Source organism: Octopus sinensis, linkage group LG18 (genome assembly GCF_006345805.1).
Source record: "Octopus sinensis linkage group LG18, ASM634580v1, whole genome shotgun sequence".
In the NCBI taxonomy this organism is placed as follows: Eukaryota; Metazoa; Mollusca; class Cephalopoda; order Octopoda; family Octopodidae; genus Octopus; species Octopus sinensis.
This window is the reverse complement of record NC_043014.1, coordinates 35,058,915-35,084,121: the sequence shown is the minus strand read 5'-3', so window position 1 is coordinate 35,084,121 and position 25,207 is coordinate 35,058,915. Positions and strand designations below refer to the sequence as shown.

The following is a 25,207-nucleotide window of genomic DNA, read 5'->3' as shown; positions in this document are numbered from 1 at the left end:
ACTCGTTTTAAAAAATGGCACTCCATCAATTACAACAATGCGGTTCCTGTTTATCTGATCAACAGAACAGTCTGCTCGTAAAATTAATGCACAAGTGGCTGAGTACTCCACAGACATGCATACCATTAATGTAGTTCTCAGGGAGATTCAGCCTCACACAGAATGTGACAAGGCTGGTCCCTTTCAAGTACAGCTACAACTCAATTTTGCTAGCTGAGTGGACTGTAGCAAGGTGAAGTAGAGTGCCTTGCTCAAGAACACAGCACACCACCAGGAATCGTTCTGGTGACCTTATGATTCCCCTAACCACTGAGCCACGCACCCTCACTCTCTTGACCATAGAGAAAAGGAGTGAAGCAATAGAAACAGGGAAAGGAAAGCCTCAATCATTTAAAATGACGATTACACTGGAATATGATCGATTTTTTTCTAGCTTTTTTTACTTTTAACAATGAAGAAGAGGGAAAGAGAATTAGTAAGGAACAGAGAGAAAGTCTTTCAGGTGTTTAGGTTTCCATTCTGAGAGTTCTAGAAGGATCGAGTGTTAGTTCTCTCTTCTTTCCCTTTCCCCCGGTACTTATTTGCCATGTTTGATAGTTCTTCATGTCTTTTAGTTGGTGAGAAAGACCATGCTTTTTTTTTCAGGTACCTCTACAAACTACAAACAAGCTCCACTCCCTTTCTTTTTGTATTTTTCACACAAAGAATAATGTAAATTTCAAAGTGGGTGTAGCTGTGAAAGGAGCCCAGAAAAATGGGTAATACTCATACAAAATGAGTGGAGAAGAAAAGCTGCCAACAAGAGGCTACACAAAATTCAACTCTATGCTTTATAGAGTGTCTGCTACTATAGCCTAGAGCTGATCAAAACCTTGTGAGTGTATTTGGTAGACAGAAAATGAAAGAAGCCCATCGTGTGTGTATATATATATATATATATATATATAATATATATATTATATATATATATATTATATATATATATAGATTATATTATATATACACATATATATATTATATATATATATTATATTATATATACACACATATATATATATATAGAGAGAGAGAGAGAGAGAATAGAACCTCGATTTTCAAACAACTCTGATCATGAATAATTGTACTTTATCTCCTGTCTTTCTCATATTCATTTAATACAGTAGTACCTCAGTTTACGAACACCTCTGATCACAAATAAATCATGCTTTATATATATATATATATATATATATGTATATATATATAAAGCATGATTTATTTGCGATCAGATTTGTTCGAAAACCAAGATACTACTGTATATATGTGTATATTTATGTGTGTGTTTGTGTCTGTGTTTATCCCACCACCATCACTTGACGACCAATGTCGGTGTGTTTGCGACCCCGTAATTTAGCAGTTCAGCAGAAAAGTCTGATGATAGAATAAACACCAGGTTTATGAGTAATAAGTCCAGGGGGCAATTTCTTCGACTAAAGGGCAGTGCTCCAGCACAGCCACTGTCAAATGACTAAAACATGTAAAAGAATAAAAGAATACCAGAAGAACATTTTGTACCACTAAATCAAGAAGGTTCTTTGAATGTGTACAATGTATTTTAAGGCGTGGCTGTTTGATAAGAATTTGCTTTCCAGCTACATGGTTCTGGGTTCAGTCCCAATGCATGGCACCTATTATAGCCTCAAGTCATCCAAAACCTTATAAGTGGATTTGGTAGTCAGAAACTGAAAGGAACCTGTCGTATATATGTGTGTATGTGGTGGGGCGGGTTGTGTTTGTCCCCTATTACCACTTACCAACTGGTATTGGTGTGTTTATGTCCCCGTAACTTACTAGTTTCACAAAAGGGGCCAATAGAATAAGTACCAAGTTTTAATTAAAAAGTGAGTACTGGGGTCAATTCATTTAACTAAAATTCTTCAAGGTGGTGCCCCAGCATGGCCACAGTCTAAAGACTTAAAACAAGTATAAGATAAAAAAAAATAAAGGGTGCTAAGTATTTTATCCAACTCAATAATGATTCTGGCACAACTGGTACTTAATTTATCAACCCTGAAAGGATAAAAAGCAAAGTCAACCTCAGCAGGATTTGAACTCAGAACATATCAGCAGACGAAATACCACTAAGCATTTCATCCAGCATGCTAACGATTCTGCCAGCTCACCATCTTGATAGCACAGTGATAATAAAATCCAATCAAGCAAACAACCTGCTCAAGAAATTAACATACGAGTGGCTGAGTGCTCCACAGACACACATATCTTTAATATGGTTCTCAGGGAGATTCATAGTGACACAGAGTGTGACAAGGCTTGCCCTTTGAATTAGAGGTACAACTCATTTTCACCAGTTGAGTGGACTGGAGCAATGTGGAATAAAGTATTTTGCTCAATAACACAATGCACTGCCAGGAATTGAACTCATGACCTTACTATTATGAACCTAATATCCCTATCCACCGCGGGCATGGCTGTGTGGTCAGGGAGCTTGCTTCCTAGCTACATGGTTTCAGGTTCAGTCCCACCGCATGGCACTTTGGGCAAGTGTCTTCTGCTATAGCCCTGGGCCAAACGAAGCTTTGTAATTGAATTTGGTAGGTGGAAGTTACTGCCATGTGTATGTGTGCGCATAGCTGCTCTGTGCCTCTCCGAGAGAGATAAGCCATTCACCTTAATATACATATATATATGTACAGTGCTCCCTCTGTATAAGGCGTCTCACTATACCGCATCCCTACATATGACACTGGTGGTTTGATGGACGCCAAATAATTTGAAGCAGAATTTCCCTCTTATTGCTCACAACTTGCAAAAACCTTGACTAAAAGCAGAATGTCAGCAAATTCCAATGAAATGCATACTTTAATCAACAGCTTGAAAAATTGCAATTGGTTACCATGTAATTGGATGCTAATTACATTTTTGTGTGCATAATTTCTGTGATTTTGTGATGAAAACAACATCTTTTTGACTGGTGAGCGCGTTTGACAGTTTGTTTTCCACAGTTTGATTGGATTGTTTGAAGAAGCTTCCGCCGATCAAAGGGTTCGAATGAGTCAAACAAATTAATATTTAAAGGAAGTAATTAACACCCTGGAGGTACAATTTATATTAGGGGGAGACCATATTCCACTTCATCCATTACAATTTCAAGCTATCTTGCAGATATTTAAAAGAAATTTGATGTAGGCACAGGAGTGGCTGTGTGGTAAGTAGCTTGCTTACCAACCACATGGTTCCGGGTTCAGTCCCACTGCATGGCACCTTCGGCAAGTGTCTTCTACTATAGCCTCAGGCCAACCAGAGCCTTGTGAGTGGATTTGGTAGACGGAAACTGAAAGAAGTCCGTTATGTATATATATATGTACGTGTGTATATGTTTGTGCGTGTGTGTTCTCCCCAACATCGCTTGACAACCAATGCTGGTGTGTTTACATCCCCGTAACTTAGCGGTTTGACAAAAGAGACTGATAGAATAAGTACTAGGCTTACAAAGAATAAGTCCTGGTGTTGATTTGCTCAACTAAAGGCAGTGCTCCAGCATGGCTGCAGTCAAAATGACTGAAACAAGTAAAAGAGTATACGAATACACAGTGCCTAAGAGGAAATCCTATTCTGTAAAGTAAAAGTTAAAACTGGTTGACTGCATATGAAATGGCAGAATGAAAGCCAAACTATCGAGAGAGACTGGTGTTCCAGAGTCCACCCTGCATGGTTGGGTTAAGGATGAGACTGACCTCAGGAGTTATGTAAATACAGTTGTGGACAGTTAGGGCATAGCTAGGAATAAAGCCAGGACTGCCACTGACAGTGAACTTGAGAAAGAAGTTTTCACCTGGTTTGTCCAGGAGCAGAGTGGCAGCACCCCCCCCCCCTTATCCACATCAGGTGCCATTATCAGAATCCAGGCAGAGAAGTTTCATAGCCAGCTGCATCTAGAGCAACCTGACCAGCAGACCTTTCTAGCCAGCAAAGGGTGGTTGTACAGGTTCCAGAAGCACCATGGTATAGGTGCTGTCAAGATCAGTGGGGAGCAGAGATCAGCAGACAGCCAAGCTGCAGATGACTTACCAGCTACTCTGAAGCAGTATATGGAAGCAGAGTCCTTCATCCCAGAACAACTGTAGAAATCAGATGAGTCTGGCCTCTACTGGAAGATGCTATCAAACAACAGATGCTCATAAGACCTTGGGCTATTAACAGGCAAAGAACAGACTCACCATCCTCTTTGCCTACAATGGGACAGGCACCCACAAGCTTAAACACTTGGTTGTGAACAAGTTTTGATCACCTAGGTGCTTCCACCATGTAAACATGAACAATGTACCAGAGTTTTACAAACACTCAGCCAGCATATTTGAAGAATGGTTCTTCAAGTCATTTGTCCCTAGTGTTATGAGCCTCAACCTACCTGAGAAAGCTATTCTCCTGCTAGATAACTGCTCCATCCACCCACAGGGAGACATCCTACGGACCAGAGATGGCCAGATCAAAGTTCTCTACCCAAAAATACAACCAGCAAAATACAGCCCTGTGATGCTGGCATCATTCAGGCCTTCAAAATCACTTACACGAAGGAGCTCATCCTGGAAGTGATAGAATCTCTGCTTAGTGTTCCAGACAATCTGAAACAGCTTACCATCAAGGATGCCAGTTACTTGTCAGGCAGAGCCTGGGCTGCAGTGTCAACTAAGACCATAGCCAAATGCTGGAACAAGGCCCTTAGTGCAGTCTTCCAACAGCCAGAGCTAGAGCCAGAAAAAGAGGAATTCATAGGATTCACTGAGGAGGAGACCAGAACAGCATCTAGAGGATCACCTGGGTTAACAGCTGGCAGGAAGCAGAGGAAGCCATGCTCACAACAGAGACACTGACAGACACCCAGATTGTGGAGCAGATTAAGATGATACAGAGGAAGCAGAGACAGCAGCCCCAGCCAATATGCACACAGGGGCTGTCTCACACCTCAAGTGGCTTATAGAATACACTGAGTGTGAAGATTATGACCCAGTCTACACCATGCACCTGAAGAACCTGCTCAGGCAGACACAGATTAAGATGAGGAAAGGTCTGTGCCAGAAGAAGCTGACAGACTTTTTTTTATGTGATTGAATAAAACCAACTAAATGCGAACTTACATACAATATAATTTTACTTTTAAGGGCTTTCAAATCGTTCACTAGGTGGGATGACATCAGAAATGCAATGTAAAGGCATTTCATAAGTATTTATTGAAAATTCTTATTTTAGTGTCAACAGGAGTGGAAGCACTCCGTCGGTTACGATGACGAGGGTTCCGGTTGATCCGATCAACGGAACAGCCTGCTCATGAAATTAACGTGTAAGTGGCTGAGCACTCCACAGACATGTGTACCCTTAACGTAGTTCTTGGGGAGATTCAGCGTGACACAGAGAGTGACAAGGCCGGCCCTTTGAAATACAGATACAACAGAAACAGGAAGTAAGAGAAAGTTGTGGTGAAAGAGTACAGCAGGGATCACCACCATCCCTGCCGGAGCCTCGTGGAGCTTTAGGTGTTTTCGCTCAATAAACACTCACAACGCCCGGTCTGGGAATCGAAACCGCGATCCTACGACCGCGAGTCCACTGCCCTAACCACTGGGCCATTGCGCCTCCACTAGTGTCAACAGGAACTACTTACAGAAGTAAACAATGTAAATACTTTTTAAAAGTCATTGTAAGTGATGTAATTCGTGATATTTTGCAAGTAATTTATTGGTATTGTATAATAAATGTCAAACTTGATTGAATATGTTTTTCTTCATTTGTGCACTTTACTAATCAAACCAAATATCTCATTTTCTTTTACCCACCCCACTTACTCGTGAATTCAAAGCCTGGATAGAATGCAGTTGGTTTTCTTGGACCCCACCCTCCGTATTATAGAGAGGGAACATTGTATATATACTCTTTTACTCTTTTACTTGTTTCAGTCATTTGACTGCGGCCATGCTGGAGCACCACCTTTAGTCGAGCAACTCGACCCCGGGACTTATTGTTTTGTAAGCCCAGTACTTATTCTATCGGTCCCTTTTGCCGAACCGCTAAGTGACGGGGACGTAAACACACCAGCATCGGTTGTCAAGCAATGCTAGGGGGACAAACACAGACACACAAACACACACCCACGCATATATATATATATATATACATATATACGACAGGCTTCTTTCAGTTTCCGTCTACCAAATCCACTCACAAGGCATTGGTCGGCCCGGGGCTATAGCAGAAGACACTTGCCCAAGATGCCACGCAGTGGGACTGAACCCAGGACCATGTGGCTGGTTAGCAAGCTACTTACCACACAGCCACTCCTATGTATGTATATATATATATATATATATATAACTCCAAGAAAGTTAGAGGTTGTGAATCCAACCAACTAAGGGATAATATCTATCCAATATACTGCTGGTAGAATACAACATTATTAGTACACAAGTGTTTTTTATTGCATTGCAATTATATTACCTAGTGTACTAAATGGGAGAAGGTAAAGAGATATTTTACCATTAATTTATATAGCAATAAGAAAATGGAGAGGATCAATAGGTGGTTCATCAACTTTTGGACATTATATTAACTTATTTGTTAATTTACTAAACTGACAATTACAAGAATATATAAACATGTATAACATATGCTTTACATATAAGATATAAAATATATTGATATATAAGGATACCAGTAATTATTACAAAATAACATACAATTACTGGTATCCTTATATATTAATATATATTATATCTTATATGTAAAGCATAATAGGTTATACATGTATGTATATTCTTGTAATTGTCAGTTTAGTAAATAAATAGATAAGTTGACATAATATGATATCTAAAAGTTGATGAACCACCTATTGATCCCCTCTCTTTTCTTATTGCTATATATATACAAAATGGACTCTCCCGTTATTAGATGACATATGAGAGTTCGACAATTTCTTACTGAACAACCACACAGGTGTTGAAATGATCACAGAGCAACATGAAATGAAGTGCTTTGCTCAAAGACACAATGCAATGCCCAGTCTGGAAATCGAACCCATGATCTCACAATCGTGAGTGCAACACCCTAACCACTAAGCCATGGCTTACTGGTTAGGGTGATTAGGGTGTTGCACTCACGATTGCGCAAAACACTTCATTTCACGTTGCTCTGCATTCATTTCGATATGTATATATATATATATATATATAAGGTAACTACTTGGACTTTGAGTATATGTCTCTTAGTATGTCAATTAGAGCACATTCACCATTTGGGCTATCTTGTGTCATCCACTGTAACGATATAATTTTTACTGAATCTACATTAGGAAATCCAGTGTTTGTTGAGTTAATAGTTGATAAAGGTAACTGATGGATTTGGTACGAATCTTTATTTAGCATGATGATCCTTTGAACCCATCCTGCATCTGAAGTGACACAGCACAATATCCTACCCCTGTGGGACAGATGCAGGATGAGTTAAAACGATTGTCATGCTGAATGAAAATTCATACTAAGTCTATCTTCCATTTCCTTTATCAACAATAGATATATACGTATCATTGTTTAACATCCACCTTCCATGCTGGTGTGAGTGGGATATATATATATCATCATCATCATTATCATTTATCATTATCCATCTTCCATGCTAGCATGGGTGGAATGGTTTCACAAGAGTTGGCCAAGCAGAGCCTGCACCAGACTTCTGTGACAGTTTTGGCAGGATTTTTACAGCTGGATGCCCTTGCTAACACCAACCACTCAGCAGAGTGGACTTAGTGCTTTTTACATGGCACAAGCACAGACAAGGTCAGTTTTGGCAAGGTTTTTACAGCTGTATGCCCTTCCAAATTCCAACCACTTTACAATATGAACTGGGTGCTTTTAAGTGGCACCTGCACTGACAGGACCACCAAGAACTTGTAAGACAAAAAAAAAACTTTCAAGAGGGGAAAGAGCATTAGAGGAGGTGATCTTGTGTCGGATGATGAAAGGTTAAAGTGAGACAGAGAGACAGAAACATATGAGTATTATGATTCTACTTAGCCATAGGGGTATCAATAACCAGTTTTTAGAACTTGATATAATTCTATTTCACATCATTAGTGTTGTGGCAGACGCCCGCAGGTGAGAAGTGGGCTGGTCCACTAATAAATACAGGCGCAGGAGTGGCTGTGTGGTAAGTAGCTTGCTTACGAAGCACATGGTTCCGGGTTCAGTCCCACTGTGTGGCACCTTGGGCAAGTGTCTTCTACTATAGCCTTGGGCTGAACAAAGCCTTGTGAGTGGATTTGGTAGGCGGAAACTGAAAGAAGCCTGTCATATATATATATATGTATGTGTGTGTGTGTGTGTTCCCCCAACATTGCTTGACAACCAATGCTGGTGTGTTTACGTCCCCATAACTTAGTGAAAGCACATAGCTTAGTGGTTAGAGTATTTGGCTCACAATCATAAGGTCATGAGTTCAATTTCTGATGATGCATTGTGTCCCTTATGTATATCTTTATGTATGTAAGCATGTGTATTTGTGTGATTGCTTACATTTGCATTTCTCAAAAAATTGCTAAGCAACAAGTTGTGGTGCTTTGTCATATACTCTATCATTAAATGGTCTGCTACCACAGCACTTTTGCGGATGTGTGAAATAAGAGATCCTTTACTTTAAAAACAGATAAGGATTAGCAACAAAAAGGGCATCAGTAATATATTTGTCTTAACCCCAAAAAAGAAATGGGCAAACAAATACGTACATGTGTGTATGTATGCATGCATGTATGTATGTATATGTATGTGTGTGTGTGTATATATATATAGATAGATACATACATACATATATACACACACATATACATAAATATACATGTATATATATATATATATTATATATATTATATATATGTATGATGTGTGTGTGTAGATATATATTTATATATATATATATGAATAAATACATATATATATACATAACACCATGTTGGATCGTTAGCCCCTACACACAATTTTTTCTTTCCTTGTTTCTCTCCTTGTTTCTTTTCTGTGTATCTTTCTGTCGAAGAGCGTAGGCTCGAAACGTAAAAGACTTGTTTTATTTCTATTCCTGAGCGCCATACTAAGACATTGTTTGTTTGTACTCCACCTGCCTTCATCTTTTGTTTATTTTCGTAAACCTTCCCGTTTTATATATATATATATATATATATATATATATTTAAAAAAGGAGATGTGGAACACGAGTTGTGATATATAAAAAAAGGAAATGAAGAAAATGCTGACAAAGTAATTTAAGTAAGAGAGAGTGTATTTAATTAGGTGAAAGTCTTTTACCGGTTGCGCATTTGTTATGCTTATCAAAAGATATTTTTAGAGAGATAGAGTTCCTTTCTTTCTGATAGATTTTTTTCTCTTATCTGTATAGAGAAAAGATAGAGAAAAAAAATCTATCAGAAGGAACTCTATCTCTCTTAAAAAAATATCTTTTGATAAGCATAACAAATGCGCAACCGGTAAAAAGAACTTTCACCTAATTAAATACACTCTCCCTTACTTAAATTACTTTGTCAGCATTTTCTTCATTTCCTTTATATATATATTATTATATATATATATACATATATATATATATAAACTAATGATAATGACAATAATCTTTGGATGGAATTTATAAATAATGCATCACTGCATGCATTTCCACAAATTATGTGTCTCTTAATATTTATAAATTTTATCCAAGGATCATGATTATTGTTACTATATTTATCCTACATTATATTGCTACAACTCAGTGCAGCCCACAAAAAACTGGTTTTCCAGTCAACATCATTAGACTTTGGCCGGCATAATACAATAGGCGCTTCATTTGCAGATTCAAAACCTTTCCTGTAAACAGCATAGAGGACTGGAATAAAGTAACGTGTTATTCCTAGAATATAATGGATTACATTGTAGCTCCTGAAGTGGTTTCATTAATTTTTTGTCACAATAACATTTGTATGGCTGAAATGTTAAAATTCCATACTAGATTTTTTTTTATCGTTTGTTTGTATCTCTTTAATGAATTCAAACTGCATCAGTATCAACTGTCATCATTTTTTTTTTGTCTGTGTTTGTATGTGTATATATATACAGGGGTTGAACAAAATAATGGAAACACCTTAAAATTTCAAACAAATTTATTTTAATATGGGTTAGGACCACTTTGGCTGTAATTATAGCTTGAATTCTACAAGGTATGGACTCGTACAAAGATTGAATTGTTTCCAAAGGAATTTCTGTCCATTCTTCAGCTAAAACAGTCTCCAGCTCTTGTAGTGATGATGGTAGAGGATATCAACTCCTTACTTGTTTTTCAAAAATGCACCATAAATGTTCAATAATATTGAAATCTGGGGACTGTGGTGGCCAGATCAGATGTTCAACTTCACTAGAATGTTCCTCGTGCCATTCTGTAACAACTTTAGCTGTGAAAATTGGTGCATTATCATTCTGAAAGATTGTGTTTCCCTCTGGAAACAGTTCCACAACCATAGGATGTATTTGATCAGATAAAATGCTTAAATAGTTTTGACTATTAATTCTACCGTGAAGGGAAACCATTGGGCCAGTGGATTTCCAAGATATAGCTCCCCAGATCATCACAGATCCTCCTCCATGTTTAACAGTTGGAAGAAGGCTGTCTGGGTTAAATGTGTCTTTTGGCTGTCTCCACATGTATACTCGGCCGGTGGTCGGAAATAAGGTAAAGGATGGCTCATCCGAGAAAATAACATTCTTCCACTGCTCTAGGGACCAATTCTGTAGGCTTTTACTCCACTCTAAATGCTTTGTAACATTTGTTTTTGAAAGTAGTGGTTTTCTGATTGCAGTCCTCCCATGAAATCTGGCTTTATGCAGCTCCTGGCAAATGGTTTTTGTGGAAACCAGATTCTCGAGGTGGTCATTAAACTCTGCAGTAATTTTGGGAGCTGTACTTTTGTGGTCCTTTCTAAAATTTCGGTGTAAGAATCCGACAAACCCTATCTGAAAGTTTTGGTTTTCTTCTGGTGTTTTGTTTCAACGAGGAGGTTTTTCCCTTTCTCAAAGGCTGTCATTACTTTCAAGACAGTACTTCTCGATACACCTAACATTTCAGCTGTTTTCGTTACACTAACGCCTGCTATACAAGCACCAACAATTTGACTTCTTTGAAAGTCCGATAGATCTGTCATTTCAATGAATTTTATTTACCATTTTCTGATGATATCTGAAAAGAAACTGCAATTTTAGCAAAACATATTAAGCAACACTAATAATAAATAAAAAAAACATAACAATAAACATGCTTTTGATAGTTTTATAAATATTTCAAAATTATGATGCTATGATGCTAGGTGTTTCCATTATTTTGTCCAACCCCTGTATATATATATATATATATATGAACCTTAAACTATGGAGTCATGAAGCAAACTTCTTACTACTCAGCCATGCCTGCATATATATATATATATATAGAATTTACAAAAAACTAAAGACAAAGACAGGTGTGTAAACAACAAACAGATGTATTAGTTTAATGCTTCAGAAGTGAGAACGTCTTTTACATTTCGAGCCTATGCTCATCGACAGAAAAGAACACAGAAATAAACAGAGAGAGAAAATAGAAAAAGGTTTAGTGGCTAGCAATCTGTGCAAGAGAGATGACTGCGCTGGTATGGTCATATGTTGCGAATGAATGAGGACAACTGTGTGAAAAAGTGACACACCCTAGCTGTTGAGGGAACCTGTGGAAGAGGTAGACCCAGGAAAACCTGGGATGAGGTGGTGAAGCATGACCTTCAAACATTGGGCCTTACTGAGACAATGGCTAGTGACCGAGACCTTTGAGACATGCTGTGCTTGAGAAAACCCGACAAGCCAAGTGAGACCATAGCCTATGGCCTATGCCTGTGGGTGTATCCAGCCCACATATGGACACCCCCTCATTCATTGGACAATAAACTTTGCTTGTGAAGACCTATTGAGTCAAGTGAAATCAAAATCGATGACAGTACCGCCTGATTGGCACTCGTGCTAGTGGAACATTAAAAGCACATCCGAACATGGGGTGTAACCAGCCCACCTATGAGTACCCCTCATTCATTGGACAATGAACTTTGCTTACGAAGACCTATTGAGGCAAGTGTAAACAAAGCAAAATCGTTTACGTGGCCAATGACAGTACCGCCTGATTGGCACTCATGCAAGTGGAACATTAAAAGCACATGATTGTTGCCAGGGCCATGGATTGGCTCCCATGCCGGTGACACATGAAAAGCACCATTTGAGCATGATCGTTGGCAGTGGCGCCTTACCAGCACATGTGCCAGTGGCACGTGAAAAACAACATTCAAGCGTGGTCGTTGCCAGTGCTGCCAGACTGGCTTATCCAATGTTTTTGTCTCTGGACTCATATGAACCAGTAGGTCAGTATAAAACATAATATTGGTTTCAAATTTTGATACAAGGCCAACAATTTCGAGGAAAGGGATAAATTCATTACATCAGCCCCATTGCTCAACTGGTACTTATTTTTTCAACCCCAAAAGGATGAAAGGTAAAGTTAACTTCGGCAGGATTTGAACTCAGAATGTGAAGACAGACAAAATGCTGCTAAGCATTTTCTTCAGCATGCTAACAATTATGATTGCATTGTTTTACATCATTTATACTCCATCCAGAAAATTCCAAAACATATGTTGGAAGTATAAATGATTTGAATAATACCTGTATTTGACTGTATTTCTTAATTTATACATACATACATACATGTGTATATATATATATATATTTCTTTACTACTCACAAAGGGCTAAACATAGAGGGGACAAACAAGGACAGACAAAGGGATTAAGTCGATTACATTGACCCCAGTACATAACTGGTACTTAATTTATCGACCCCGAGAGGATGAAAGGCAAAGTCGACCTCGGCGGAATTTGAACCCAGAACACTTAACGGCAGACAAAATACGGCTACGCATTTCGCCCAGCGTGCTAACGTTTCTGCCGGCTTGCCGCTCTTATATATATATATATATTTTAAATACCCGCATATCCAAATTTGAGTATTACAGGCTTCTCTTTGGCAAGGCATAGCACCCATTCAGCCAACCTACCAAGGATACGATGAAGTTATGGGACTGCACTATGGTGGATTGTGAAGATGTAGTGGAAGAGCTGAACCGAGTCAATGGTCCTTATTTCATTGATGCTGAGTGGAGGAATCCTTGAAGATCAATGGTTAGGATCAGAAAACTCTATTAAGAGAGTAGCTGCAATGCATCCATGGTTTTGTAATCAGCTAATGAAAGATTCATTATGGTTCAAGTTCCCCAATTCAAATTCATAATAATGAAATTGGATGGCAACAGAAAGTCATGGGAATCTGCAAAAAGCATATGCGTGTGTGTATGTAGGTGCTGGCATATATATTTATACACATCAACACACACACAGGGTCAGAGACGTGAGGATAGGGCACATGACCCTATATGTTATACTTCAAGACCTTCACATATATTTTTTGCAGATTCCCATGACTTTCTGTTGCCATCCAATTCCATTATTATGAATTTGAATTGGGGAACTTGAACCAAGGACACAATGCATCGCCCAGTCCAGAAATCGAAACCACCATTTTATGATCATGAGTCCAACACCCTAACCACCAAGCCATGTCCCTCCACAGCAGATCAAGTTTACCACCCAAAAACTCATTACACTTAAAAGCAGAGAGTAAATACAAGGCGTTTTATCATATTTATGATATTAGAGAGCAAGGTAATACTGGTGGTAGTAGTTGTAGTGTGGTTTTAGTAAACGGAATGGTGGAGGGATGATGATGATGATGCTTATTGTTGTTGTTATTGTTATTGTTACGATGAAAATTCTCTGATTACATCCTATTTGATTTGTCTTTTTTCTTAGTCTTTTCAGAAGTCAAAAACATCATGTCCCTGTACCCAAACGTTCCCGCTCAGGCACCTCCTGCCCAAGAATGTGCCAGCCAGGTGGAGATCCGTATCCATTGTAAGGACCTAATGAACAAGGATGTCACATCAAAATCTGACCCATGTGCTGCATTGTATCTCTTCGAAGGCGCAAAATGGAGTGAGGTATATGTTTATACAATGATATCCGTTATATGGCTATGGTTGTGTGTCTGTATCTATGCAAGTAGTATACGCATAGAAATATTTACCAAGGCTGAAAGTGCATAGAATGAGATGATTGTGTGCTGATTTTTAGCATGGCTGACTGAATATTCTGCTTATTTTGGCAACAGTACTTTTTTAGTGCTGGAGGCAAACACACATGCACACACATACACACATACACACATATACTCATATGCACACACACACACATGAACTTGCACACAGAAATGTACCCATATATTAACTAGGCAAAATAAGTACAGATATACCTCAACATACGTCATTTCAAGTTACATCTTTCTCAATTTTACGTCTTTATTTTTAACAAATTTACAGAAAAAAATAAACTTCAGCTTTAGTAAATTTTTCTGACTTTATATCAGTCTCAATAAACATATTTAAGAGTATAAAATATTTTTTTAAAAAACATCTAAAATCACCAACTTCCTAACACCATCTACCTTACAGAATGAACTGACGGCTTTCATATATAAAACCTGCTTTAAAGAAGATCTGCTTCAGAGCATGTGTGTTTTCTTAGCTATTCCTGCCCTAGTTTATCTGTGTAAGACAGGAAAATTATATGATATGTATTTTCTCTCGAATAGAATTTTTGTCCTTTCTCTGTTACCATAGGTTTATTACTCTCTTTTACTTGTTTCAGTCATTTGACTGTGGCCATGCTGGAGCACTGCCTTTTAGTCGAGCAAATCGGCCCCAGGACTTATTCTTTGTAAGCCTAGTACTTATTCTATCGGTCTCTTTTGCCGAACGGCTAAGTTACGGGAACGTAAACACACCAGCATTGGTTGTCAAGCGATGTTAGGGGGGGACAAACACAGACACACAAACATATGCACACACATATACATATATATATATATATACATACATATATATGACAGGCTTCTTTCGGTTTCTGTCTACCAAATCCACTCACAAGGCTTTGGTCGGCCCGAGACTATAGTAGAAGACACATGCCCAAGGTGCCATGCATTGGGACTGAAATCGGAACCATGTGGTTGGTAAGCAAGCCACTCCTACGCCTATAATTACTGATAAAAAAAATTAATTGCCATCACTTATATGACTACTAGTAACTTTACCACTATTAACTATACAATTTATAACCTTTACATCACTATTACTGCACTATTACTTTGTGGGGACATACTTTAAAAACGTTTTCTGTGTTACATTGTTTTTCAAGTTGAGTTCATATATCTTGGAACCAATTAGCAATGTAAGATGAGGTATGGTTGCATGTATTTAAAAAAAAGACTCCGCCGGTTACGACGACGAGGGTCCCAGCTGATACAATCAACGGAACAGCTTGCTCGTGAAATTAACGTGCAAATGGCTGAGCATTCCACAGACACATGTACCCTTAACGTAGTTCTCGGGGATAATCAGCGTGATACAGAGAGTGACAAGGCTGACCCTTTGAAATACAAGTACAACTCATTTTTGCCAGCTGAGTGGACTGGAGCAACGTGAAATAAAGTGTCTTGCTCAAGGTCACAACGCGTCGCCGGGAATCGAACTCACAACCTTACGATCATGAGCCGAATGCCCTAACCACTAAGCCTCGCGCCCTCACTTTGCATGTATTACTGCACCCAAAGATAACCAGGAGTCAAAATGATCATAGAACAAATGGTTAAATAAATAAATATCCTTGCAGTTTGGCAATTGATTACATAAATAACTTAGTGGTTTGGGAAAAAGAGACTGATGGAATAAGTACCAGGATTTTAAAAAAGATGAGTACTTAAGTCAATTCATTCGGCTAAACTTCTTCAAGGTAGTGCCCCAGCATGGCCACAGTTAAATGACTGAGACAAATAAAAGATAAAAGATATATAGCAAAAAAATGTGTGTGTGCGTGTGTATGTGTGCATGCGTATGTGTATGTTTTTAAGGGAACTTAAAATATTTAAAAGTTAGAAAAAGACATGCAATTGAAATAGGGAATATAAGGGTTTTAATTACATAGTGAAGCAGAATTTTACAAGCTTGTCCTGGAAAATTTTCTTCTGTATATAAGCCGTCATGGTTTGGGTGAAACTAGTCCACCATAACTCTGTTTCTGTCTAAGATATTATAACTTTTGGTTTTAGAATTTGGTTTGCAACATTCTTTATATGAGTTCGTGTGTTGAAGCATAATCTATTGTATCTGGGGAGAGTCATTTTCTTTTTGTGCCTTATAATTTAAAACACTCACTGGTAAAATTTCCACTTATTTCTTATTTTTATTTTCCTAAAAGTTTCATTGCATCTTGCAACCTTTTCAATAGTTTTGACTCTTTATAACTTTGTTTTGTAGGAAAATGCTTATTTATAAAGGTTAGGAAAATCTTGGCGATATTAGAACTAGTACTTAAATCATTTGGAGGATTATACCATAAAGTATTTTGGTTTTGCATTCATGAGTATTAATTCTGTTTCATCTATGTATTGGCAATTTCAGATAGGAAGAACTGAGAAAATCAACAACAACCTGAATCCACAGTTCTCTACAGCTATTGGCATGAAATACTACTTTGAAACGGCTCAAAAAATCAAGATTTGTGTCTATGATGTTGATAATGCAACATCAACACTCGATGATGATGACTTTCTTGGCAGTTTTGAGTGTACACTTGGTCAGGTGTGTAATGAAGTACAGTACTTTAATAATAATAATAAAAATAATAATAATAATAATAATAATAATAATAATAAAAATAATAATAATAAAAATAATAATAAAAATAATAATAATAATAAAAATAATAATAATAATATAATAATAATAATAATAATAATAATAATAATAATAATAATAATAATAATAATAATTAATAATAATAATTAATAATAATAATAATAATAATAATAATAATAATAATAATAATGGAAAGCGGACATTAACCGATGATGATATATACACACACACATGTAGTGTGTCTTGTGTGTGTGTGTGTATGGATCAACATTTTGATTCAAATTCCATGGTACTTAAAGTTTCAATGCATGAGATGACGCTTATCACTGACCATTAGAAATTTGAATAAGAAATCAGTTGGGGAAAGTCTGATGTTGCTACCAATAGATGGGCTGCAATTGGTCAAGAAGGGTCACATGGTGTCACAGTTTGATGTTACTATTTCAGTGACAACAATTACATGGAAAGATACTGCATGGTGAACAAGTAATTCTTGTGACTGAAATACCAGCATCAAACTGTGATACTACATGACTTTTCTCAACCAATTGAAGCCCATCTATTGGTAACAACATTGGACTTTCTCCAACTGATTTCTTATTCAAATTTCCAATGGCCAACAATAAGCATTATTTTTATGCTTTGAAACTTTAAGTTCCATGGAATTTCAATCAAACTATTTTGATTCATATGTGTAACTCCCAATATATGTCTTGAGTGCTCTTCTTTTGTTTGTCCACTTACTTGTATATAAATATATATATATATATATATAGATATATATATATATATAATATATATATATATATATATATATATATATATATATATATAATATATATATATATATAATATATATATATATATAAATATATGTATATATATATATATATATATATATATATATATATATAATATATATATATATATAAATACAGTGTACATTTAAACAAATAAGAGATGGCCATAACAGGACATCTGACCCACTAGAAGGAGTAGTTAAACTCCAAACCACTATTAGGGGTAATTTTGAAATAAAAACATATACCCTCTATTTCCTGTACAGGAAATAGAGGGTAAATGTTTTTATTTTTCATTCCCTTTTGAAATTACCCCTAATAGTGGTTTGGAGTTTAACTACTCCTTCTAGCAGGTCAGATGTCTTGTTATGGCCATCTCTTATTTGTTTAAATGTACACTATATTTTTATATGAATAATATATAGTCTATTGACTGATTTTTTTTCTTCTCGCTAGACTACTGGTAGCAAAGAAATTTTCTAAATTTTTTTGCTACCCTAGAATTTATTAATATATATATATATATATATATATATATATATATTATATATATACACTCTCAGAGTGGTTGGCGTTAGGAAGGGCATCCAGCTGTAGAAACACTGCCAGATCTGACTGGCCTGGTGCAGCCTTCGGGCTCCCCAGACCCCAGTTGAACCATCCAACCCATGCTAGCATGGAAAACGGACGTTAAACGATGATGATGATGATGATGATGGTATATATATATTATATATATATATCATCATCATCATCGTTTAACGTCCGCTTTCCATGCTAGCATGGGTTGGATGGTTTGACCGGGGTCTGAGAAGCCAGGAGCCAGTCTGATCTGGCAGTGTTTCTACAGCTGGATGCCCTTCCTAATGCCAACCACTCCGTGAGTATAGTGGGTGCTTTTTACGTGCTACCGGCACAGGTGCCGATATATATATATATATATATATGTTTGTAAGTATGTATGCATGTGTATGATCAGTAACTATACTTTATTAGTAAGACTATATGCTATACATAGGTTTTATCTCTGTCATTGCAGCTTGTCTCGGGTGGACCTTTGACCAAAAAATTAGTCAACCAGAAAGGAAAACCATATGAAAAGAGTTTTATTACTGTGAGTATCTAACAATTTTATGACCTTCATTAATGTTGAGGATTCAGTGTTAAGCATGAAGGTTGAATTTTTTAAGAAATTTCTTTCCCCAATCCAATTACACTGTACTATAACCTCAGATCAGTCCAAGCCTTGAGTGAAATTGCGTAGAAGAACATTGGCTGGACTGTATCTGTAATTGAAAAGGCCAGCCTTATGACATATCATTTCACATAGATATTCTTGAAGAATTACATTAAGCATACAGTTGTCTGTTTGAATATATTGCCATTAATACTATAACACAAGATAAACTGTATCTGTAATTTGGAAGACTCACTTTGTTATACACTGTCATACTGATTCTGCCAGTGTGTGACAGTAAGGGTACAAGAGGCTATAGAATACTCAATTTTACTTTACTCGCTGGATTAAGTGTTCATTTCTCTTTTTGTCTTCTGCAATTTTATTTTTGGATCTTCTATATATATGAAGAATTTTCCTCCATCTGGCTGTTTTTCTCTCTACAAAACGGAAAGTTGGGTTATGGAACAGTCATTTTAACGAAAGTTTTTATTTATTTATCACCCGACGAGATATGTTTGTACCACTGGATACTCCTGAACTAGTTTTGGGGTGTCCCACAATTGGAGTCGATGCTAGATGTGTCGAAACAATTGTTGTGATTAATAATATATTCTCGCATAATCCATCTTCTGTCTTTCATTCATTTCATATATCATCATCATCATCATCATCATCATCATTTAGCGTCCGTTTTCCATGCTAGCATGGGTTGGACGGTTCAACTGGGGTCTGGGGAGCCCGAAGGCTGCACCAGGCCAGTCAGATCTGGCAGTGTTTCTACAGCTGGATGCCCTTCCTAACGCCAACCACTCCGAGAGTGTAGTGGGTGATTTTATGTGCCACCGACACAGGTGCCAGACGAGGCTGGCGAACGGCCACGCTCGGATGGTGTTTTTATGTGCCACCGACACAGGTGCCAGACGAGGCTGGCAGACGGCCACGCTCGATGGTGTTTTTATGTGCCACCGACACAGGTGCCAGATGAGGCTGGCAGGTGCCAGACGAGGCTGGCAGACGGCCACGCTCGGATGGTGTTTTTATGTGCCAGATGAGGCTGGCGGACGGCCACGATCGGATGGTGTTTGTTACGTCCCCAAAGCACGGAGGCCAGTCTATGCGGTACTGGCTACGGCCACGTTCGGATGATTTTCTTGTGTGCCACCGGCACTGGTACCACAAAGATACAAATTCCATTTATGTTCATCTATTTTGATTTGTTTTATATACATATGTATATATGTATGTATGTATATGTATATATATTATATATATATGCATATATATATATATATATATATATATAATATATATATATATATTATATATATATATATACATACAAGTGAATACACCTTCGTAATTTCAAAAACAAAATTATATGTCCTTTAAAAAATCGTTGTTTAAGGAAGAATATACTACATCAGTGTAAGGTAATTGAAAGGGATTGTGTGTATTATTATTACAAAGGTTTTTCTGCTACAATTTGGAAATCTAGATTACACAACCATTCTTCTTCATTTAAGCTTAGAAGAAAATGTAATTCAACAAATCTTAGTAAATCCATTTGGGATTTAAAAGACAGAAACATTAACTACAATATTACATGATCCAATATTAGTTATGTTCCATTGTATAATACCGGTTATTTTAAATGTGATTTTTGCTTAGAGGAAATATGTTATATAATTACTTCAAAGTTAACATGAAATTGTAGAACCAAATATTCACATGAATATAAAAAAGCATTTGAATATTCCTTTAGTAATTAATGGCTTTATTTATAATTGCTCTTTATATAATCTAATAAACAATTTTTCTAAATTTTTTTAGCATATGTAAATAACTAGATAGCTAAATGCTGTGATGTAGAATCTCTGTTTATTTTGTATTCTTTCATTATTCAGTGATGTCATCATAAGTTTAAATACTAAACTGACTTTTCTTAGACTATTATATTTCTTCTTAACGTTTTTTTTTTAACAATTTTTAGCTCATAAATTATTATATGTTGTGGAGGGAGTAAGTAGAGGCACAAAGGGACAACTATGGTAACTCACCAACAAAGCAGTAGTTTTGTCCCACTACTCTCTCTTTCACTAACTCACTTTCTTTTCTCTGTAGCATTACCATATCTCTCTATACATACTATTATGAGAACGTGTACACACATACTGGCCAAAATTAACTCTTTTTACCTCGTATGTTTTTCCATTTACTAATTATACATACCAACCTGTCATGGTTTTGGATATATACAAAGTAACGATAAATAAATATTTCTTTACAACTTTGATCACTGTTCTTCTTCCATCTTGCATACTGGCACCCAACACCTTAACAACACAACCATTACAATTGGTATTATTAATTGAATAACTGGAACACTCATCAGTGAAACCAATAGAGAATTCATTTACTTATAGTTCGGCATGAATTATGATGTTACTTTATTGGAGGAGAAGGGGCAGAGGCATTCACTTTTACAGTATGTCTGACTGATAAGCTAACAACTTGAGTTCTTTTGAGGTTGGTAACTGCCACAAAAACACCATTGAGCTTTTGCATTTAACTCCTTTTCCTTTTATATTTTCTGTCTGGTATTTCTCATTCACACATTGTGGACGTGCAATGGCCCAGTGGTTAGGGCAGCGGACTGATGGTCGTAGGATCGCGGTTTCGATTTTCAAACCGGGCGTTGTCTGTGTTTATTGAGCAAAAACACCTAAAAGCTCCACGAGGCTCCAGCAGGGGGTGGGGCAACCCCTGTTGTACTCTTTCGCCACAACTTTTTCTCACTCTCTCTTCCTGTTTCTTGAATGCCACTGTGATGGACTGGTGTCCCGTCCAGCTGGGGGGAACACATATGCCACAGGAATCGGGAAACTGGGCCCATGAGCCTGGCTAGGCTTGAAAAGGGCGACGTTTATCGTTTTTTATTTCTCATTCACAATACATAATGTCTTCCCATTCCTTGGAATACATCACAAATGGAAACATATTCAATCTTCAGCAACACAACTTAATTGTTTTGTATGTATGATTTTATATCATGCACTACAAGTTTTTTCTGGTTTTTCTCCATCTATGTAAAATTCTAAACTTTAGATTTAATAACGCTTGCATGTATATCATAACATCATCATCATCATCATTTAGCGTCCGCTTTCCATGCTAGCATTGGTTGGACGGTTCAACTGGGGTCTGTGAAGCTGGAAGGCTTCGTCAGGCCCAGTCAGATCTGGCAGTGTTTCTACGGCTGGATGCCCTTCCTAACGTGAGTGTAGTGGATGCTTTTTACGTGCCACCTGCACAGGTGCCAGACAGAGCTGGCAAACGGCCATGAACGGACGGTGCTTTCATGTGTCACCGGCACGGGGCCAGGTGATGCTGGCAACGGACACGAACGGATGGTGCTTTTACGTGCCACCGACACGGGGCCAGACAGATCTGGCAAACGGCCACGAACTGATGGTGCTTTTATGTGTCACCGGCACGGGGGCCAGGCGAGGCTGGCAACGGACACGAACGGATGGTGCTTTTACGTGTTCGTGTCTAAAATTTCTAAAATTTCTATCTTTCTGAAAATAATTTCAGGTGTCTGCTGAAGAAGTCACGGAGAAAACAGAATTGGTTCAGTTGAGTTTTAAAGCCAAGAAACTTGATGATAAAGTAAATCACTTTCTAATGCTATTTTCACCTTGATTTTCTTGTCTCTCATTTTCAATATTCTTAATGTCAAAAACATTGTCACCAATTTTGACTAACTAATTTAAGTACTTTGTACATATGCATTTTATAAGTTAGAGAAGGAGACTGCAGGAATGGGCTAGAAGGAAGTTTTTAATAATTGGGTGAATTAATTTTAGTATGAGAATTTAGAGGACTGAAACATAGTAGAAATGATGCAAGAAGAAGAGGTAGATGTGTTGGGAGAGACAGAGTAGAAAGAGATATTCAAATGACTAGTGCAAACCAATCCTCATACTAGTTGTAGAAGAGATGAAGAGAATTAAAGATTATTTTGTTGGTGAGTGAATTATTGTGCTCTCTGTATTCACCATGGATAACACATATAGAGACCATACTTGTAATTCAAAGCCCCAGTCTTATAACAATCTGTTACACTGAATTTACCTAAGGATTGTGAAAAGAATATAAGTGTTTTGGGAATACTCATTCACTTAGCATAAAAATTCTTTCTTCTATAAGCAAGGCTTGAAATTTTGAGAGTGAGGCTAATCAGATCAACCCTAGTGCACAGCTAGTACTTTATTTTATCAATCCTAAAAAAATGAAAAGGAATGTTGACCTCAACAGAATTTGAAATCAGAATGCACCTGCTTAATGTAATTATACAAGATCTATTGTATTGGGTTGTCCGGAAAGTTTATGCCAATTTATTGCAGCTTACCTTTCGACTTATTTTAGAACATGGTTGAGTCCATAAAATACGATTTGACTACACCTCCATTTAGAGCACAGTTTAAGCTATCTTTTCGTGGAAGAAGGTTTATGTTCCTATAACCTGTGTTAATTCTGTAACCCTTTAAAATAGAAGATAAGAAATTTCATTTTCAGCACTTGATGCTTCGGGAACCAGACAAAAATTGCTGCAGCTCAGCTGGTATGTGTTACCCCACCCTCCATATTCACCAGATATTGCTCCTTCGGATTTCTACTTATTCGGGTCTCTGCAGAATAGTCTTAATGTTAAAAATTTCAATTCCTTGGATGACGTAAAAAGATACCTTGATGAATTCTTTGCCATGAAACCACCTCAGTTCTGGAAAGAGGGTATTTTCAAGTTAAAGGAAAGATGGAGACGCATTGTTCAACAAAATGGTTCATATTTGGTTCATTAAAAATGTAATAACAAGTATTTATTGACCTTTTTCTGTCCTTTAAAAATTGGCACGAGCTTTCCAGACAACCCAATACCTGTAAATCATGTATAATGAATCTACTTTGAGATTACATGAGGTCATAGTAGTGAGGGAGGTGGATTGAGAGAACCATTAGAATGTTGGAAAATGTATTTTGCAATATTTTTCCAACTCTTTAGGTTCAAATCCCACTGAGGTTGACTTTGCCTTTCATCCTTTCAGGGTCAATAAAATAAAGTACTAATCAAGGATTAGGGTCAATGGTGCTGATCAATTTCTCCACAGGTATTGTTCCTAAATTAGAAACTACTTTTATTAGTAGTGGTGTGATGATGATGAGGAGGAGGATACTTTTTCTGATTATCAGCCTTCTTGTTTATTAGAAAAAGGTAAAACATTATTATATCTAATTTTATTTCCAATGCAATTTTTTCTGATTTTATATCATTTGGTTATGTTCCAGGACTTTTTTGGAAAATCCGACCCATTCTTGGAATTTTCAAGACAAAACAGTGATGGATCCTGGCAGGTGGTTCACCGAACTGAAGTAAGTAAGGAACAGAATGAGTCTGTGGTTTTATTATGAGGTCGTATCAAAATTTTCCCAGTCTAGTTCTGTAGCATACCAACAGATGGCAGCACATGGTTATGTATGCAGTGAGAGCTAGCAGTGACCTTCATGAGGCAATGTGTTTAGTAATATCGTGTTTACTTTGCAAGTTATGAAATTTGTGTTTTTGTGATCACATGTATGTTGTAGTCAGCGAATTTGTAATGGACAGGAACAAAGAGCTAACGTATATATGTTAATACATAAATACATACGTACGTATGTTTGTGTGTGTGTGTGTGTGTGTGTGTGTTATCTGAAACTGAATTTGCAGGTGAAGGAGTGGGCTTCAATGATTTGAGGAAACACTCTACATCCTCCTGCATATTATACATAGGTTGGGTTGTGTACAAAGTGCAATGTTGTGATGGTAGTAAGGCATAGGTCCTGGATGAAGAGAGTCTGCATTCAGTAATAATGTAATAACGATGTAGTGTTATATCTTATTACTTGGTTCAGAGAGTAATAGTATAACCCAATAATGAAGAGATCAGGTTTCATCTATGTAGCCGTTTTCATTTTTTATCATTGTTGTTGTTTAGCTTCAGGTTAGCTCTGATTAAGCAGATCCATGACCAAAGCATTCTCGCTTTGACCGTTCCATCTTATTTGTAAAGCATGTATCCAGGACTGTATTGTTTATTTTGTCCTTCCTTTTTCAAAATAGTGCATCGGTATAGGCGCAGGAGTGGCTGTGTGGATAAGTAGCTTGCTTACCAACCACATGGTTCCAGGTTCAGTCCCACTGCATGGCATCTTGGGCAAGTGTTTTCTGCTATAGTCTTGGGCCAATCAATGCCTTGTGAGTGGCTTTGGTAGACGGAAACTGAAAGAA

At 37.2% G+C, this 25,207-nt stretch overlaps 1 protein-coding gene and 1 long non-coding RNA gene across 5 annotated transcripts in view; one reads left to right on the top strand and one right to left on the bottom strand.

The window, feature by feature from the left end:
• LOC118766977 overlaps positions 1-25,207 on the bottom strand; it is a 389,104-nt gene that overhangs the window by 27,104 nt on the left and 336,793 nt on the right. The gene's annotated exons all lie outside the window — the stretch shown is intronic.
• The window catches only part of LOC115221802 (copine-3), a 65,124-nt gene that overhangs the window by 13,842 nt on the left and 26,075 nt on the right, over positions 1-25,207 (top strand). For all 4 annotated transcript variants that reach the window (XM_036510870.1, XM_036510869.1, XM_036510868.1 and 1 more), the window contains exons 2-6: positions 13,961-14,148; positions 16,663-16,842; positions 18,739-18,813; positions 22,474-22,548; positions 24,226-24,309. In XM_036510870.1, coding sequence (XP_036366763.1) covers positions 13,984-14,148; positions 16,663-16,842; positions 18,739-18,813; positions 22,474-22,548; positions 24,226-24,309 — 579 coding nt within the window. In that variant the 5' untranslated portion in view covers positions 13,961-13,983. The remainder of the gene's footprint in view (positions 1-13,960; positions 14,149-16,662; positions 16,843-18,738; positions 18,814-22,473; positions 22,549-24,225; positions 24,310-25,207) is intronic.